Source organism: Cyanistes caeruleus, chromosome 9 (assembly GCF_971803275.1).
Source record: "Cyanistes caeruleus chromosome 9, bCyaCae1.hap1.1, whole genome shotgun sequence".
NCBI classification, from domain to species: domain Eukaryota; kingdom Metazoa; phylum Chordata; class Aves; order Passeriformes; family Paridae; genus Cyanistes; species Cyanistes caeruleus.
This window is the reverse complement of record NC_141709.1, coordinates 24,231,174-24,250,528: the sequence shown is the minus strand read 5'-3', so window position 1 is coordinate 24,250,528 and position 19,355 is coordinate 24,231,174. Positions and strand designations below refer to the sequence as shown.

The 19,355-nt window shown below is 50.2% G+C and overlaps 1 protein-coding gene and 1 long non-coding RNA gene across 61 annotated transcripts in view; one reads left to right on the top strand and one right to left on the bottom strand.

The window, feature by feature from the left end:
• Window positions 1-19,355, bottom strand: part of PTPRF (protein tyrosine phosphatase receptor type F) — a 376,832-nt gene that overhangs the window by 21,057 nt on the left and 336,420 nt on the right. For 25 of the 47 annotated variants that reach the window (XM_086902277.1, XM_086902303.1, XM_086902274.1 and 22 more), the window contains 4 exons: window positions 17,417-17,629; window positions 14,243-14,397; window positions 10,976-11,091; window positions 5,153-5,250 (listed from right to left, as the gene is read on the bottom strand). In XM_086902277.1, the coding sequence (XP_086758403.1) occupies window positions 5,153-5,250; window positions 10,976-11,091; window positions 14,243-14,397; window positions 17,417-17,629 (582 nt within the window). Of the gene's footprint in view, window positions 1-5,152; window positions 5,251-8,149; window positions 8,183-10,975; window positions 11,092-14,242; window positions 14,398-17,416; window positions 17,630-19,355 lie in introns of all 47 variants that reach the window. The other 22 variants (XM_086902267.1, XM_086902293.1, XM_086902272.1 and 19 more) reach the window with 1 other exon arrangement.
• LOC147651685 (uncharacterized) overlaps window positions 1-19,355 on the top strand; it is a 115,556-nt gene that overhangs the window by 32,342 nt on the left and 63,859 nt on the right. For 3 of the 14 annotated variants that reach the window (XR_015290514.1, XR_015290512.1, XR_015290507.1), the window contains exon 2: window positions 13,385-15,858. The exons of 3 other annotated variants lie outside the window; for them this stretch is intronic. This is a non-coding gene — a long non-coding RNA (uncharacterized LOC147651685). Of the gene's footprint in view, window positions 1-1,306; window positions 11,219-13,384; window positions 18,654-19,355 lie in introns of those variants that run through there. 8 more of the 14 variants (XR_015290510.1, XR_015290501.1, XR_015290502.1 and 5 more) reach the window with 7 other exon arrangements.

The window sequence follows — 19,355 nt, the reverse complement described above, 5'->3', positions numbered from 1 at the left end:
GTGAGAAAGTCAGAACTAATACAGCACCTGAGTGCAAAGAGGCTCTAATTAAATACTCCTGCAAATTAGTGACTCATTTAGAAGTAAAATGATTTAATTTAAACTCTGGTGATGAATTAATGTACACCTGTTCCCCCCCTTAAGGCAAACAAATGAGTAAATAAATGGGAGGATGATGGGCTACTTGGAGGGAGTTGGAGCCCTTACATGCAGTAGTGGTTGGCAACTCTTGTCCCATCTCTACACAATGCTCTGCAGCTCCTGTGTGCAGTAGCACTGCCTCATCTCTCCACCTTGCTCCACAACTGCCCTGTCACTAGGAGTCTGTTCCTGTTTCTTTCTGGGGCTCATGGGAATCACTGCTTCGTCCCAAAACTTTATCAGAGTAACACTTCCTAGAAAGCAGAAGGGCTGGGAAATTGGAAGGAAATGAGCCAGAAGCAAACTTAAAAGCACCATGACTTTTACTTTGCTTTGAAATGATGCTGTAAGACAGCAAGTGCAAATTAAGAAAAAGCCCAATTAGTAAAACTCCTCCTTCCCAGCATGGAAGTGCAAGGAACGACTTCACCAAAGCAGTTCAGGGATCCCTGCTGCTACTGCCATAAAAACAGAGTCAGACCATTGAAAAAGGATTGGAAAAAGGCTCTTTCCTCGACAGACACTAGAGCACTTTACAAATGCCTTGAAAACGTCCCTGAGTGCCAGTTTGACTCTCAGGTACAGTCACCTCGGGCTTGCTGCTCCCCTTCCTTAGAGCAGTTCCAGAATCCCTCTGCATGCGGAGGCCCTGCTGCTGCCTCTGCTGCTGGCAGGCATGGAGAGCCCAGGCAGGCAGTACCCTGGGGCAGCACGGCAGCTCAGAGCTGCACAAGGGCATGGGGACAGGGAGACGCTCAGGCAGTGAGTGCTTCCTGTCCTCCTGTGAAATCAACCACATTAGCAGGAGCATTGACCACTGTCAATCTGCGCAGTACCTCAAATGAGGACATAATGTGCTTCTGAATCAATTGCTGGCAGCACTTCAGCCTTATTATTCTTATTACCGGAACGTGAGCACCGTGTGCCTGCCAGGCGGTTTCCCAATGAGACATCAAACCCATGGCAAGCCCATTAAACCAAGGCTCCCTGGTGTTACCCAGATCCTGGGCCCAGCACCTCCTGGGCTCACTGGTCCCAGGGACCCAGCACCTTTCCTGCTACCAATCTGCCTTGCCAGGGCTGCAGGCACAGGAGATGCAGTGTCTTCAGTGGCTTTATGGGAAATGTAAGGGTTTGGGCAAACCACCATTGTTTCTCTCCACAGAAAATTGTGAGGAAAGGTCTGCAGCATCCTTACCACACTAGGAAGCAGGAGCACAGTCAAATCTCATACACAATCTAAAGATTACTACCAACTAATGTGCCAGGCATGCCACACTGCCAGGCTCTCATCACCTGCTCTGCTCTGCCCCTGTGGGGCCACACACTGAATGGACATGCTGGATGGACTGTACATGAGGGGCAATAGCCAGGAGTTGCAGTTTCAAAAGGAGTAAGGAGAAAATCTTCCCCTGGGAAGGTGATGCAGGATGTAGCAGCACTACAAGAGAGCAGGAACCAGCGCTGGTTGGAGCCAGCCTGTCATGCGTTTGCTAACAGCACCGCAGGGGACAGCAATGCTCAGCTTGCTGGATGCCACGGTGAGAGTGTGAGATGTGGTGTGTGTGTGCAGCTTGTCCCAGGGCAGGTACTCCTGCACCGCCCGTGGGCAGGATGCTGCCCCGGGAGCACAGGCTGCAGTGTGGGAAGGTGCCCACAGGAGGAGCTCCAACATCAGCGACAGCGCCTGCCACCACCTCCAGTCCACAGTCAGGGAGCTCAGCCTTCCTTCTACTTACTTAATTCCATTAATCCCACACTGTAAATTCGCTGTACTTTCACTGTACACTAAAAATGAAATACTTTCCCGGTGCAGCCAGGCCAGAAGCAGCTGCCAGTCCCTTGTGCCTGCTCCCCAGCTTGCTGCCTGCCTGTACAGCGTGGCAGGGCTGTGCTCTGCCCCGTTCCAGAGCAGATGGCAGCAGTGAACTGTGCCTGCAGACGGCTCAGCTCCCAGCAACTGCATCTCAGCCTCTCCTGCTGCACCAGGGGCACCAGGAGGTACAGCTGGGATGGCTCCCAGGTGCAGGGGGCGAGGGCTAACGCGCAGCTCACAAGCCTGCTCACACTGCAGCCAGCCCATAGCAGCCAGCCCATAGCTTGCTGGCTTTGTCACACGGGCTGTGTAGCCACACGGGCTGCAAACTGGTGTGATCAATATCATTTTTTCTCTGACCTGTGAGAATGGAGGTCAGACGGCTGTGAGAAATCTCTGCCACCCTTCCTATCCCCTTCCCAGGCATGTGGGGAGGTGCTGACAGGTCTTGTTTCATGTCACCTGTGTCTAGGTTACCCTGCTATTGCTTGCACAGCCAAGGCAAGCGCCAGACTGATGGCTCCAGGCCAGCTGGCCTCAGTGGTTAAAAGTGCTGTTAAATATTTGCTCTCTGCCTGTGGTGACACTGCTCCTGGAATGTGAGCCATCTATAAACAGCCCTGCACCCCACAGAGATGTTAGGCTGACAGGCTGCTCGACAAAAACACTTAAAATGCAACCATTTCAAAGCACAATCAAACAGCAAATGGGCCTTGGGGGTTCACCTGCCATGCCTTCCTCCCTCGTGTCTCCCTGCTCAGCTGTGCTATGGCCGTTCTGGCAGCACCATTATACCTTAGGGAACAGGGCTGGGGCCTTCACTTCCCGAAGTGCTGGGTCACCACTCAGCTCTGTGTAAGGTCTGGGGGTCAACGAGCCCCAGGGCGAGCACTGGGACTGTATCAATGCTTACTGCAAATGCAAGCCTGTGCTGAGGTGTGGTTCCTGTCTCAGGCTCCCACAGGGGCTGCACAGCCTGCTCCCCTCCCACCTCCGCTATTTCCACATCCACTCTGCAGATTTCCTTAGTCAGCAGCACACACCGTGCCTATCCTGCCCTGCAGCCCTCCTGTCAAAGGGAGCTGTTGCCCTGCCAAACCCACACATACAGGGACCAGGATGAGAGCAGACCCGCTGCCACAGCAATCCTGCAGAGGCAGCTGCTGTTCTCTTCACACTCAGTCCAGGATTCTTCTCACTGGCACTTCAAATGGGAAATGATTGCATTGATCCCCACATGCCAACAAGGTGCAACCCCTTCTACTTTTGGGTCCATCCTAGTGTCAAACACTGTACAAGCCTGTCATGTTCAGCAATTTCAAGATGATGAGGAGTCAAACACAGCAGAATCCAGGGGAAAAAAATTACGTGCAACAATCAGCTACTTAATAGCTGCTTCAACATGAGAAGTACAACTGATTGGTGCTCTCAACCAGCCATGATATTCTAAAGAATGAGAAATGAGAAGAGAGAGGCTCATGAAAGTGGCTAAGAGAATTTACTTAATGCTCATTTTTTCAAAAACAGTTCCCACAGCTCAGTATTGTGCTGCGGGCTCTATTGAGCACAGGCCTAGTGTGAGGGTGGGAGTGCAGAGACACTGGATCCTGCTGGATTCCCACCGTGCAGCAGAGCCACAGCCTGCCTGTAGCAGAGTGGACAGCCCTGCTTAACATTTCACTTGGACTGGTAACAAAAAGCCCAAGGCTGACAGATATGACTGCACACTTTGGCTCCACTGGCAGGACATACATGAACACACAAGTAATTGCAAGGGAAGCACATTACTCCTTTAAACATTTCCCAAGTCACAATGTAATGCTGCATCTCATCTCTCTGGTTCAGACAGTACATGCAGAGGGATGCCAAGACCCTCCACCTGGCATCCCAAAGCAAAAAAAAGAGCTCTGCGCCTTCCTCGGATACACACTTTGAACTAGCTGGAATTCGTCCCTTACCATCTCAACACAGAGATCTGCTTTCCCTTTCCTGGCATATATAATCCTACCTTGTGGGCAAATGCTCTGATCTCATCTCATAAATCAGTGTAGGTACAGTGCAGGAAGGGGTGGCCACAGGCACAGGCAGATAACAATTCAAACAGAAGTGATAACACATGCAAAGAACACTTCCCAAATTTATTCCCTCTTTAATACTAGTGGGGGGTTTATTTACAAGTCCCCTGCAGCTCAAGAGGGCTCTGCATATAAGCACAGCAAAACATCATCCTGCCATTGCTGCTCTCACGGCTGCAGAGGAACTTTTCCCAATTTTAAACAGTTGCAACCTGATCACGCAGCCTGGAGAGTGCCAAAAAGTGAGGTAGCCCTAAGGTAGATCAGCCCCTTCTCCTCCATGGGTACATGCCATTGGCAAGTTGCTCTCAGGGGAGGACAGGGCTGGAGGGAGTTGGGCTGTGAGAGGTGTAGTGGAGGGGTTCACCAAACACCCAGCACATGCCTGTGTGTGTGAACAAAGGCAGCGTCAGTGGTGGATGCAGACAGTATCTACCCAGGGGCTCCACCAGAGACACGGATAAGGGTGGGAGTATGATCCAGAAGTGCAGGCAAGTTTGCAGCTCATGACTGCAGGTCACAGGCTCTGTGCAGGGAGGGGAGCTTCGACTACTCCAGAGCAGTGGGACATTAGCAGAGTTTCTATGGGTACTGATGCTGAACAGCAAAGGCTAATAATGCCAGCACAGTCCAGTAGGAGATTAGATGGAGAAAGCAGGAATGAAAACTCAAAATGCATGTTTGTTGGCATCAGAGGATGGCGCAGAGAGCAAAGCTTTGAACACAGATGGAAGTGAATGGGCACAGGATACTGCAGACCAAAATACCTCAGCCAACCTGGATGGAGTGCAGCCCTCACAGAGCAGAACAAAGTAAACAGTGACAGTCCAGGTATGCGGACATGAGCTCCCATTCACTCAGACCATACCCACGGTGGCAGCATGGCAGGTTGCTGTGCATTCTCCTGCAAGTCTTCTCCCTGTACAAGCCATGCTTCAACTGCTCAAGGCAAGTTCCCACCACTGTGGGCTGGCAGGGAGAACTGGCAGGCTCCCAGGCCTGGTGTGGAGACTGGCCACACAGCATTGCTGCAGGGGAGGCACAGCTCAGCTTTCCCCAGGCCCTCTCTGCTGGCGTCCCAGCCAGCATCACCGTACCCTGCTGCCCGTCCCGCTCTCACCTCGTACTCCTGGGAGAACTTCAGCCCATCGTTGGCCTTGAGCCGCTCGATGTTGTCAGCGAGGTCGGTCACGGGGATGGGGGGGTGGTCACGCATGCCTGCAAGCGAGACAAGGGGGAAGGAGGGAGAGGAGAACGGTTACAGCTCTGCATGGCCAAGGAAGGCTCGGCAAGAGCATGTGCAAACCCAGGAGGTGGGTGCGAGGCAGACACGTGTGATATGTGAAGCGCCGGGCGGGACGGACAGGAAGCTGACGAGCTCACACGGCATGCGGCACACACTCCCGGAGCACGCGGGGCGGTGAACAGAACACAAAGGTGATGTGCAGAATGTGCATGACCGGGTGAGCATGCTCGGACAGTACAGCCACTGGGCACACAGAGCAGGCCACGCAGCGGGCAGGGGCTCGGCCACCCCTGGCAGGAACAGGCCGAGGATACGCTGTCACTGTGCTTCCTGGGCTCCCGCATGGGCTGAAGTTGAACACACTGATCCTCTGGCGCTCTCACTGCCAAGGGCTTAGGCTGATCCTCTTGCTTACACCTAACAATGGCATTTGCCACAAAGAAACTCTGCCAGACCTGCAGTGAAACCTCTGCAGTGAATGTGCACAGCTTTATGGGTAGGCAGATGCTGTCACAGTTCCCAGGGCATTACAGAAGGATGAGAAGGAGCCCCACGGAAGAATGGCTGATCCCCTGGTAGGGCATTGCACCATGTTCTGAGAGCTGAGGAGCAGCTCTGCCCACAGCTGCCTAACTCCTCAGTGATGCTCCAGAGGCAGAGCTCGCTCCAGGGCCCAAAATCCAGCTCCCTCTGGGCTGGCTCGTGCAAGGCACCATGTGCAGCGATGTGCCCTCCAGCAGCTTCTGGGAGGCTGCTGGAAGCTGGGATGCAGCTCAAGCCATGGCAGAAGTCTTGCCCTAGTTAAACCAGGGATCCAGCATCCTGGGCACAGCTTGAAGCCCTGCTCAGCAGAAAGGCCTAGAGGAGGGGATCCCACAGATCCCACAGAGGGGACAGGTATTGTGGGGGTATGCATGTGGGATTGGAAAGAGCCCTCCTGGGGCCCTGGGATTTAGAGCTTAACCATCACAACCTCCTTCTCTGATGCTGAGATGCTGAACTGGCAGAAACGTGATTGTGAAACATGTCATCCATATCCCAAGGCTTGTGACTCCATCGGCTGCTCTGTGGGTTTCCCAGAAACCCCACATGGGTAATGATGATTATTAATAGGCTGAAGCTGTTGACTCACACCCAGGGAGACAGGCTGGAGCACAGCCAGAAGCTTCTCAATTGCTCAGGAGGCTGAACACTGCCACAGATGGCAGTGATGGGCCACTGAGGTGATGGAGCAGTCCTCAGGCTGGATACACACATTTTACATAGTGGTGACAAGTCATGAGGTGGTAACATGGATATGTTACACCTCAGATCTCTGCATAAAACATCTGACATCACTGCACACAGGCAAGACCCGCTCCAACACACACTCATCCTGCCATCGCTTGGCAGTGCAGAGCTATCCGTGGATGGCCTGAGAACACACAGACAGGTGGAGAAGGAAATACCCCTATTCTGCCTTGTGCTGAGGTCCTCCTGCAGACGGTCCTGTTTGCCACTTCACTCATCAGGATCCCTGAGGTGACTAAGCAGGCCCTCAAAAGGACAGAGATGATGCTGGTTTTGGCACAATTTTGTCACTCATGCCAGAACTCTGAGGCTGTAGCTCAGGAGCAGAGTTGTCACTGATGAGCAACTGAATGATGAGAACAGTGTGGGACCAAGACAGAAGTGTGGGGCAGGAAGGAGAAAGAGACTGGAACACAGCCACAGTATGTGCTTCTTCCAACACTGTTATGTGCAAAGTACAGCAAAGCCATGGACCACAGCAGAGCTGCAGACCCTCATCTCTGCTGAGAAACACTAGGTGGTCTCTCCAAACTTGGGTTTTGCCAGCCAGAGAAGTGTGGCAGGAACAAAAGAGCTGCAAAAGCGGGTGGGGAGAAAGAGGTGGTTGGAATCCTGTTATGGTGAATCTAGAAAAACAGTCACTGACAGTGGAGAGCAAGATGGAGATTTGTACACACTGCCAGGACTTCCACAAGCTCTTCCAGTTGGTCTGGCAAGAGGACAGTGAGCTCACCATGAGGCTAGAAGAGCTCAGAGGTCTCGCAATCCCTGCAGGGACGCACATGGCAAAGCCCATGGCTCTGCTCCCAGCGGAAATATTTATCATACATACTTCTCCCACTCCTGTGTGCAGACACAGATGCCTTGTACACCCCAGAGCAAAGTGGGCATGCTTTTATGGTTGGTTGAGGATGAACTTGAAGCTCAGAAGACAAGTGATAAGGGGGCACTTTTATCTGCAGATTGGTACTACTCCATCCAAGCTGCTAGAGCAGTAAGTGACTCCTTTGTGCCTGGGATTCTGGCACCAACACTGTGAAGCAGACCAGATGCAGGCAGTCCAGAGACCATCACGTGCTCTGCCTAAGTCTATGACAGGTGACCCAGCCTAGGGAAACCAATCTGCCCGAGGTAGGAAGAGAGTGTGTTCAACCACTGAAGAGCACCCTTCAATTTGTCCATTTAGGGTTTTTAGCTGGTCACTCCCTTCAGAATCGTGAAGGTTATGAGTCCCCATGCAGGGCCAGCTGCAGGCTAGGCACCATGGCAGAGCCTGGCCTACCACTCCTAGGGGGTAGGAGGCTGGAGAGCAGAGAAAGGTTGCTGCAGAAGCCTCCTGGCAGCCCATCACTCAGGACTTTCCCTTCTGCACTGTGCTGCGGTGAGCTGCTGTAGTGCTGTGAGAGCAGGACCGAGCCTGGCCCCAGACATCATGTCAGAAAGTGAAATCACTGCCATTTTACAGTCTGCTGTGAGTGAAGGTGATCTTCATGACATCGAAACAAAAAATACAGAAATGAGAGAGAAAGGGAAAGAAAAAGCAAAAGGTGTCGAAAGATAAAAACAGGAGTTAAAACTAACTTGAGATATTCGGGCAACAGGGGACACTGGCACCTGCAAAGAAAAGAAAACGGGGCAAGAACAGAAATCCCATTAGCCTTTAGTCATCATTGCAGAGGTTCAGAGATGGAAAGACAACAAGATGAAGATGAAAAGGAAAGCACCATATGCCACAGCACTGGGAGCTTCCCTCCTGCATAGGAGCGACTGCCTGGCCCTGGGGGCTGCTCTGCAGCTGGCTGTTGCACAGCAGGCTGCTGGCTCTGACCAGTGCCATCCCCTGACACGGGCAAACACGTGGAGCTGGAGCTACTTGCAAGGGAGTGAGTCCACAGGCCTTCATGTGACACCGAGAGCTACAGCTCTCACTGCACACCACTGGCCCCAGCCCCATGCCCCAGGGAAGCCTGCAAGGGCCAGTAAATGGCAGGTACAGGGGGCATTGGTGCTGCTTGGTGGCCAGGGGGACTGCACTCAGCCCCAGCCACCTCTGCTCAGTGCACCTGAGCCTCCAGCTCACTCATAGCTCATCAGCAGCACAAGTCAATCTCATTTCATGGGGTACTGGGACACTGCCCAGTCCTGTATCCCCTCAGTGACTTGGCACAGCAGTACGTTAGTACAGGGAGGCCAACAGTGGGGAATAACCCTTGTCTGAAGTAAAAACTGCAAAAATGAGAAAGCTTAATATTTAATAACAGTAGACCAATTAATTATGCATTAAACAAGTTTTCCCTGCTCAGCAAGCTCCAGCAGGGAGACCAACTACCAGGGCTGCTGGCCAGCACCTCTTGTCAATGCATCCTCACAGCACTGCCTTGACCTCCATCAGGTGACAGGGGCAACAGCTTGGGCCCACTGTGCCTGGTGGATTTCACACGCCTCATTAATGAGGACAAGCTCGTCAGGAGCTGGAACAGTCACTTCAAGCTGCATGACACCCGCTTCTGCCCCTCAGAGACTCACAGGGGATGCAGTGGGGAGAAGGAGAGGAGGACAGAGTGCTGTCTCTTGGTAGGGGAGCGTTGTCTGGCAGTATCCCAGGATCCTGCTGCTGTCTTGCCTGAGCTGGGCACTCTGCCTTGGTTTTGTCTCTTCAGAGAGCTCTGCAAACTTACCAAGTAAGCAGCATCTTTGGCTTATCCTCACTCACAGACAGGAAAACTCTCTGATGGCAGCTCTTGAACCTTGCTACAGGTCTAGCAAGGGACATCCTTGCTGCAAACACCCTGACCTCTCTGAAGATGGGAGCAGATGCAAGCCCGAATTGCCACAATCCTCCACTCAATGCAAACTACAAGCATATAGCAAAGATGGCTTTTGTGCCCACATGGAGACATGTCACAGAGGCCTGTCCCCATGCACAGCTGTCCTGGAGCAGCCCTGTTTAACACACTGTGCTCCTCCTCAAGAAGCTGCATGCTGCTGCTGACTGTGTGTGTGACCCTCTCCCTAGTGCTGCTCCCAGCGATCTGCCTGTTGAGATGTTCTTCCTCTGGCACATATGCCTCCCTTGCTCCCCACAGCATCTTCCTCCCATGCTGTGACACCATCCTGTGCTGTGCTGTGGCCAATTAATGTGCCAGCTCTGCTGACAACTACCAGCCTGCTGCTGCTGCCCACACATGAGATCTGCCACTGGTTCTGCCTGGGAGATGCACTAACTAAGGACCCCTGACAGCTGCCCTGGCACAGAAAAAGATGTGCTGGTGTAATTCACCCCAGGTATGAGCCAGACTGCTGTGAGTGGCAACAAGAAAGGCTGTCCTTGCCCCCCCCACCAGACACAGCAGTTTTACATGAGGAAATGGCCCCTTCAAAACTCTCCTGTTAGATGAAAACTCTTAGATGAATGAGCAGCAGGAGGAAAAGGAAAGTAGGTTAGAGACCAGGAGGAGCTGGAAGTTAGAAGAGAGCTCTATGTGCCTCATTTGCTGCTGAACTGCTCCCTCCATCACAAAAGCCCAAGCGCTCCCTCAGTTCATCTAGGACTTGGACTCTCTGAAAGGCTCTGAACGAGTGAGGGCGAGCCTGTCTCTGATCACTACAATGACAGGTACTGTGCTTTTGGTGCCATCAGAGACGTGCAGACACAAAGCAGCAGCACAAGACCTTTCTGCAGTGTGAAGTACAGTTGCCTCCATGAGCTGGCAAAGCTACAGCCTGAGGCATCCCAGGCCAGTGAAAGCAGCATGCAGAGAATGGCTTTTACTGAATTATCATTCTCTGCACTGAGAACACCACGATCAGCAGAGCCCTTCAGTGGGACACAACACTGGCTGCAGAGCACTAGAGTCTGCAGGTTGCTCTTCTCTTGACCCTTAATTGAGCAGAGCAGGAGAGTCAGCATACCAGAGATCCCAGAATGAAGCTGCTGGGACACCCACAGCAGTGTAAGAGCTCTGTGTACCTCCTGACTGCCCCAGATGCAGCCCATGTGGCCAACACTGCACCAGTTGTGCTCAGCACTGAAGCTCAGCCAGGACGAAACCAGTTCAGCATCATGTGGAGCATCCCATGTGTGGACACTCCCAACTGCATGGAGGCTCCTCCCAGCTCAGGACAACTGTAATGAGCTTCACACCATGTCTGACACACACCACACAACAGGCCTGCCCCATCCAGGCTCCCCAGCCTCAAGGGCCTGCAGTGACAGGGACAGGGAGAAGGATTTGCAACCCAGAGAGAAACACTTGGGCATCCTTGGTCTAAAACCCACTCTTGTGTCACTGTGACTGAGAAGGTGTGGATCTCCTGGAGGGTACGAAGGACTGCAACTCTGCCTCTGGTGACATGGAGAAGGGGATCCAGAGGAAGCAGGATTCAAGAGGATAAGCTGCTCCTTACCTGGAGTCTGGTAGTTGAGCCGCCTCATCTCAACTGGGTCCGACGAGTGGGCCAAGAGTGAGTCCTTCAGGCCGATGGAATGCTCATCCTTGGAAGAAGGGGAATGTGCCCTTTTCCTGTGGACAGAGAGGGCAGAGACAAGCAGATGAGTTCTGGCATAGACTGGCATGAATCACTCTGGGAAGGAGTCTGGGTCCCTGTGTCCCAGACATCCAGGTCCACCCCAGCCTCTCAGGGCTCTGGGTAAGTCATATCATCTTCCATGCCTCCAATTTCCCATCTATGAAATGGGAGATTATATGTAAGTGATGTCAGATGTTTGATTAGTGAGGCAGTTTTGAAATGTGGTATTCTGCATAGTATTTATTAGAGAAAATGCAGATAGAGGCAAGATGTTGTTCCCTCTTACTGTCTCTAGGAACTATTTCCTGTAGTGGAAGGATATAATAAAATTTTTTTCAAGTATTAGAAATATTTAAATATAGAATGCTGTAATATAATAGTGTAAAGGCTCTTCAGGGTGTGTTTTATTGGGCCATTAATACATGTCTTGAATGGTTGAAGGCACCCAAGGCGTGTATTAATGGAACAATAAAATACAATGTTGTCTCTTCATGCTGTATTTATGCCTAAAGCGATGCCACTACCTCAGGCTCTTGCTGGAATTCACAGGCAAAGCAGGGACAGATCCAATCAAAAAGTGGACAAGTGAGTATTAAGGAAAATATAATACTGCAAGAAGAGTTTCTAGTCAATCTCTAAGTCCCTCTTCTAGCTCTAGATTACAAATATGTTGGGTAGACCCAAGGGTTGAAGAGTAGCACAGCAGTTCTCTCTTCTGAGGCTGTGCTGACCCTGGTGCTTGGCCAATGCACTGAGCATGCAGGAATACAGAGATTTTGTCTTTTGGATACAGCCCCCAAATGGATTTTGCCTGAACACCACTGCTGACCTGATGTTTCCTGGAAGAGAAGGAGCTGCAGCACTGCTGCTCTGTATGAATGCAAGCACATTTACCAGCCTGCAAATGGCAAGAGTCAGTCTCTGCTTTGGACCTCCTTGTGAGGCACCTGGAAGCACACTGAAGGGCTGCCAGGTTCTGCACAAAGGCAGCAGCATCCCTGGATGGTGGGACCCTGAACTATGCATGATCCCAAATGCTCTCACAGGTACAGGGCCCTTTCACTTCCATCAGAGGCTGGGCATGCTGGGCTGCCACTAACAAGAAGCACTTTGAGAAAATTTAGTGCATAAATCATGAGTGAAACCTGTGTGTGTTCTTTGTGTGGCCCAGCCTGTGAGCAAGCTCCACCTGCAGCCTGAGGCTGCAGCAAACACTGGAGTTGTTCAGTGGAGAAAACCAGCTTGTTTTACACTACTCTGAGGCATCTCAACATCTCAGAAGCCTTCCAGCTGCCTGGACCAAGACAAAAAAGCTGAAGGACTGAGAGCACTGATAGAAAGAATGGAGAATACTGAGCCAACAAATAAATCTCCTATCAGGGGCACAGCAGGATATGCAATGTGCTACTGTGTACCAGTCCTCAAGCAAACTGGGCCATCTTTTTTGGGGAATGGACACAGCATGTAATTAAACTTTATCTCTGTCTCATTAGCCCAGTCAGGGCAACTGCTAAACCATCCTCCAGATCCCAAGCTATCCACTGCTGCTCAGCTTCAATTTATTCCCATTAGACTTGCCACTGTGAATATTACACACAGATACCTTTGAGAGAAAATGCCTCCACAGACAGGCTGGGCAGCCAAAACCTCAGCATCACTCTGAGCACATGGGTGGTGCTGGAAAAGGATGGGATGCAGCAGGTACATGTATGTCAGGTCTGGGCACCTCAGGCTGGTGCTTCCTGGTGCTCCAGCCACACGGCTCCGGGACAAAGCAAAGCTAAGGCAAGGTGGGAATATCTTCTACGGAGCCTTGGTACAGAAATCCCCTCTGGAGCCACTTTCTCTCAGTAAAGACCAGCAAACATCTTGTTTCTTACTGTCTCCCCGTATTCCCTCAAAGCTTCCTCATTAGAGGCTGCAAGAATGCACCTGCATTCTTGAGGGAACAGATCTCAGTCTGAAGTGACTGAGAAAACAAAGGAACCCCTATAACTGCTGTAATTGTCGGGTTTTTTTGATTTTTAATTTAATTGCAAAAGCAATCTGGGAAGTCTTTATGTTGGAACTTCTCCCTGAGAGCTGTGAGAGGCTGACAACTGCTAGGAGGCTGATACCTTTGAGGAAACAAAGTCTTTGTAAACTCCTAAGGCTGGCATGCTCCACGCTCCCAAAAACAAAGATGTCCCTTAGTAGCTTCAGGCTTGATTTTTAGAAAGGGAAATAGACTTGAAATTTTAGGAGAACAAAAAGATAAAATGGATTCATACCTTTCTTGCTTACTAGATCCAGGGAAAAGCAGGAACAGAAGAAAGGAGATGATCACTGACACAGAAAGGCACTGACTGCACATGCACAGCAGAACCCCATTTAATCAGACAACAAAGGCAGCTCCCTTCCCCAGCTAGAGAGCCATATGTAAATAGAAAGCCCAAGAGGAGCAGAACCTCAGAGCTGAGCTGATAGAGAATGACCTACTGTAATTGAACAGGCTACATGAACACATGCAAATGCAACCCATGGCTCCTCCTGAGGACTAACAATCATTACATGCTACAGTTACAACTGGAGCAGGACTGCTCTTCCAGGCAAAAGGAGGTGTCTGCTCCCACAGGGAGCACAGTGTGAGGGTGGTTCTGATCCAGGAGTCAGGACTGAGAGGCCCTAAGAAGAAAGCTCCACTCTGATTTCAAGTCTGTCATATCCATGCCCTGTTCTCACCACCATGGTCATGTTCTTCAGTCAAAATTCACAGGAGGAAGGGCAGCTGCCACAGATCAAGCAGGCCATTTCTACAGAGAACCAGTACTAGAGAAGTTACCAAGGCTGCCAATCCAAGTTGTTGTGACCAGAGAGCAGTCAGACTGGCTTTAGGGACAAAGCTGCTCTCTTCTGTCCCACTGTTTATATGTTTCCAGAATCCAGAATCCACAGGGGCTGATATTAACTACCTTCTGCATACCCAGCCCTGCTCTCTTACACAGCAGCCTTCTGCTGTGCCAGGTAGAGACCTTCCTTCTCCCTGTGACCACCAAGGATTGTCTGTCAGAGCGCCCTGTATCTCAAGGTTACAAGAAAGGCCTTGAAGGTGCCAGCACCTCTAGTGCTCATGCCATAACTGCCATGTCCCAGACTGGATCTCACCTTTTGAAGAGAAGTATGGCAATGACAATGATGATGATTAATATCACAGCCAGGACAGGTCCCATCACCCACAGCATCTCTGGTTCATCCTGCTGCTTCGCTGATGCCACTTCCATCACGATCTCATCGGAGTAGGGGCTGGCTGCATATCTCTTCTGAACAGCACAGGCAGGAGAGGGAGAGAAAAGCAAACATCCATTATGCTAAAGCAACAGCTACATCCCTGAAATGCTGAGGTTTCCCCTTGCTTCTGGCTAGCAGAGAACACCCATGCTTCTCAAACCCCAGCAACATACCATGAGATACTCCCTCCCTTGGCATCAGTGGAGGTCATGCTGTGGCAACAGGTTCTGCCTGGCCTGACACATTCAGGATGCCAGCAATTTTACTGGTGTGAAACAGCTCCAGTGCCAGCAACTTCATGGCTGACAAACCTGACCTGGAGGTGCAAAATTGAAGAAGCCCAGCTAAGAGCCACTTGCCAGCCCTGGATTCTCTTGGAGCCAAATCACAAGCTTTTGAATCCCAACCAATTGCACAAAGGAGCTGGCTGATGATTCCTTCCTAAGTGGTTTACAATACCTGCTGTGCTGATATCAACACATCTCTTCAGGATAGAGTTATATTAGGAAAACCCCTGCTGGGCGAGGCGTGTTTTCTTAAAGGAATGAAATGACAGGAACATTTTCTACCTGATGTCTTTGATAAACAGACCTTAGAAAGAGCCTCATTCTTACAGGTTGCCTTCCTTTCTGCTATGTGGCAGTGCAGTGATTTATAACCTGAAGGGACAGCTTTCTAGCCCCACTAGCTAGATGGAATCAGCAGAAACCCGAACCCTTCCTGCAGAAAAACGACACTGGTGTTCTGCTGCTGTTGCTAAGGCTTATGGAGCTGTGTTGCACCTTCACAGCACAGCGTTGCTGGGTCAGAAGAGTTAAATGCTGCAAAAACAAATCATTTCCCCCTATTAGAGAGGGCCAGAGCTGTATCAGTTCTGTGCCTGTGGCTTTTGAGCGGCACCTGCTGCCAAGCATTAAGGAGTCAGAAAGCTCTGTTCCTGCCATAGAAAGTTTCATTCACAGAAGAGGTGCCTGTGGATCTATAAATCTCCTGCTTTAAGGTTGTAGTTTAAACATGCACTTCATGTCTTCACATACGTGAGGAGAAGAAAGGGAAAAATCAAGCCTGCTGGTGTCACACAAATGCACATCTTGATCTACTCTCACAGGTGCCCTTGATCCCAGCCAGGCTGGTTTCAAATGTGGAGTACAGAAAATACTCTTATCTAGGACATCCTTCTGGCACCACGCACTTGTTCAGCATCCTAGCAGCTCTCCTTAGGTTTATCAGCAGAGGTGCCACTATCTGGGAAAGAAGTGTGGGGGGTGGTTGCCACTTTGTGAAACCTTTCAGCCCTATGAGACACGATTTCAATAACTGAAATAGCTGCCAGCTCCTGGTTTAATTCTGTTCTAGAGGAAGTCAGCACAGGACCACTGGAAGCCATTGGACTGTTCCTATACCCCTACGTCCAGTTCAAACAACAGGGTAGAGAGTCAGCTACAGCTCTGAACATGGCATAGACAAGGAAGCCTGTGACTCCTCTTGCTTGGGTAAGTGGCTACTCTGTGAGGGAGGCAAAAAGGCTTTGACACCCCAAGAAGGTCAAGGTTCATCGGTGGTGCGGGAGGGAAGGAGTGCATGCTGATGTGTGCAGCAAGGTGTGACCATCTCCAAAGCTTTGTGCAAGGGGCAAAGATTCATATTTTTTTCAAACACACTTTGGAGTCGTTGCCTTCCAAGGAAAGTCAGATGCAGAAGAGATCAGAAGGACTGTTATCTCAGTGGCATTTCCAAAGGCAGACTGTGAGGTGCAGGTGAAACACTGCTCCCAGAGACAGTGTTTCAACCACATTTCCTCTGCCTTTGAAGAAGGGCAATGTTACGCTCTCCTGCTGACACTAGAGACAGAGAAAGCAATTTCAGAGGAGCTGGGTGGGGGAGATAGTGCACAGCCTCGGATAGAGTGCCTCTAAATGAATGTGGATGTGATGCAGCAGGGGATGCAGAAAGGTGGTCTGTAGGAGCAGGGTATATAGGAGGTTTGTAGGAGTGCTACTGCTGGCTGGTGGCTTACTAGAGGGCTGTGGCAAGTCTATGCTAGTGAGGAGATGATGATTATAGTTGGGATTAACTAGTTAAGGTCACCTCTTCTTGAAAGGGATTGTCAGGATAGTGCATCTCAAGGCCTCTGCACTACCTTGTTGTTTATCTGTGACTCTTCTTCCCTCACTGGTGTGCACATCTTGCCACAAGAACACATGAGCTGGATGAGTAATGAAGAACTCAAACAGCCCTAATGAGCAAGCAAATGAGGCTGAGGAAGGAAGCCACAGCTTGGAATCCAACCAAAGGATTCAGTGCATCTCTATTATTCCCATTATTTACACACTGTCCGCTGCTACTGCTGCCACCAGCACTCCTGCCCTATATTTACAGCTGGACATTGATGCCCAGGTCCTGCTGTGCTGCTCCTTGCTTACTGCATCAGCCTCTCCTGTGCCCAGGCCCATGTGCTGCTGGCTTCTAGCAGGGACATGTGCAGGAGCAGAATCCCCATGCAACAGGGAAATGTGCACCTCTGCCCTGCTGATAAGCCACTGTGATGGGAGACAGGTTTGCTTTTCCAGGTGTCATCTTGAAGTGAAATTCTGGGCAGAGAAGTGCCTTTGAGGGCAGGTTTGCAGGGGGAACATCCTGTTCACTGCAGAGTCTCAGCAATTGCTAAGCAGGGTAGGATTTTGTGGATTGCTTTCTACAGACACTTACTTGAACCAAAGCAGAATGAGAACCCATCCCAACTGTGTGCCAAGCTCTGTTCTGAGCAGAGCCCAGCAAACCACAACTGAGCTTGTACAGAACGTGTGTGCTGACAGTATCCTCCACTCTCATCTGTTATGTGGAACACACGGTGCCATTTCCCTCCAAAAACACCATTTATCAAGTCAATTCCCACGGCTGCCTCAGCTCGTTCAGGCCAGCAATGCAGCCTCCCTCCTCCCTTCAGAGAAAACTCTGTCATCCAGCGTTGCAGCAATTGCTCACCCTGCCTGCACTGAGCCCAGCTCAGCTCTGCTAAGACAGGCTGTGCTCCCCACACAAAGTCCTTACCGTGTCCCCATCCTCCAGCGAGGCCAGCACGAAGCAGCGATAGCTCAGGTCTTGAGACAGAGGCTTGTTGTAGAAACCTTTGTAGTTCTTCTCATCCCCCAGGGTGAAGGTCTCAGGCAGCACATCCACTTGAGCAGCAATGTAGGGTTTGAGTCTGTCTGCCTGGCGCCGCTGCCGCCTGCTCTGACTCCCCTGGCTTATGGCCTCCAGCAGCTGGGGACAAACAAGGTGCCATCACTATTGCTGACAGCATGACACTGCCTTACACTGTCACCTTACTGGCTGTAGCACTCAGTAGGGGTGAAGGGAAGGGAGGAGCAGATGACTGGGTTTGATTTGCATCTGTGGTACTAAGGAACCAGAAGCAAGTATCAGCCATTCAGGCACTGGTGGGGCATATGTCTGCAGAGCCTCACTGCAAGAACCTCCACTAGGAACTCAACTTTGGAAGTGTCCTGAGTCCTGGGACGCTGATGTGGTAAATTTTAGGGCTGAGACAGCCTGGCTGTGACTGTCCCCCTGAGTTATGTGTCCCAATGGGCTGTGAGGGAACCAAGCCATGCTCTGTGGCCCAGTTATTGGTCTGGACAGCAACTCAGACTCTCTACGGACACTGGATGTGAATTACAGCTGATGCCAATGTTTAGGGAAAAAGTGACATTTGCTGTGTCCTTCCCTTCTGTCAGTGCCTCTACATTTCACCTGCTGCTGTGTCAAAAGCAGAGCTTTGTTTAAACCACACAGAATGGTAACAGATTTCATGGAATGTTCAGAGTAAAAATAGCAAATGTCATAGTCACAATTTCATGAAAAAGGATATAATGCACAAAAATCCAACTGCACTGCTAAGAATGACTCTCAAATGTTTAAAGATCTCTTTTTCCAATGAATAAAAATGAACATCAAGTTTGGAAGAGAAATTCTAATTCAAAATGAAGAAGGAGGGCTGAAATACATTTCACATAGAAATGTATCAATGCAACATTGTCAGGGCAGACAGGGAACATCAGAGGGGTAAGGACAGTGATGTTCACACTAAGTCACACTGCTGAGCTAGGCTTACTCCCCCTGAGGAGGAGAAGCTGGAGAAGAAACCCCTCACTCTTCCCCCTTGACAGTACATCCTTGTCCTCTTATCAGTACTCACACAGAAGCAATTTAGGAAAAACTATACTTTGTCATTATAGTACCACCAGAAAAAAAAAAATTAAGAAAATAAAAGAAGAGGTTGGAGAAATCTTAGTTGTTTCATAAATGTCATTGTAATCCTGAGGGGAAAAAGCAGGAAGTTTTTGGAGTGTGGAGTTTGCTTCTTATACCCATCTCTTTCATCTGTCTGAGATTACAGATCTCTGAGATTACTGAGCTCTTTGGGGCAGAAAGTGCAGCATATACACAAAACCACAGGGCTCCAGTTGTGGTTAAGGTTGCTGGAGGCTTCTGCCCCTTATACATGTAATACACAGCAAAATACTGTGAATCAGAAAACTGCTAGGCCTGTTCAGATCCTGAAAAGTTAGAAAATTAATACTGCCTGTGGAAAATTAATTCAACTGTTTTATGTACGTGCATTCTGCAGCACCCCTGACTGCAGAGTCACAGACTATCTTTTCTGTAAGTCCCCTGCTTTCCTCAATAGACAGGACAGACAGTGCTTAATCAAAGAGTAGCTATTCCACATTTTGTTTTCTTCTTTGCATTATGCAGCCTGAGGCCTTGTTTATTGCTTACTATTCAAATCCAGCTCTGAAGACAAAATTAATAATTTCCTCATGGGCTTTTCTATGGTGCTGATCACTATACTATTACAAGTACTTCACAAACATTAATGATCTTATCTTCCAAAGACCCATATGAGTCAAGATGAAAGTGATTATCCCAATTTTACAGATGGAGAACAGAAACACTGCAACATTAATGTAAAAAATGTCCACTAAAT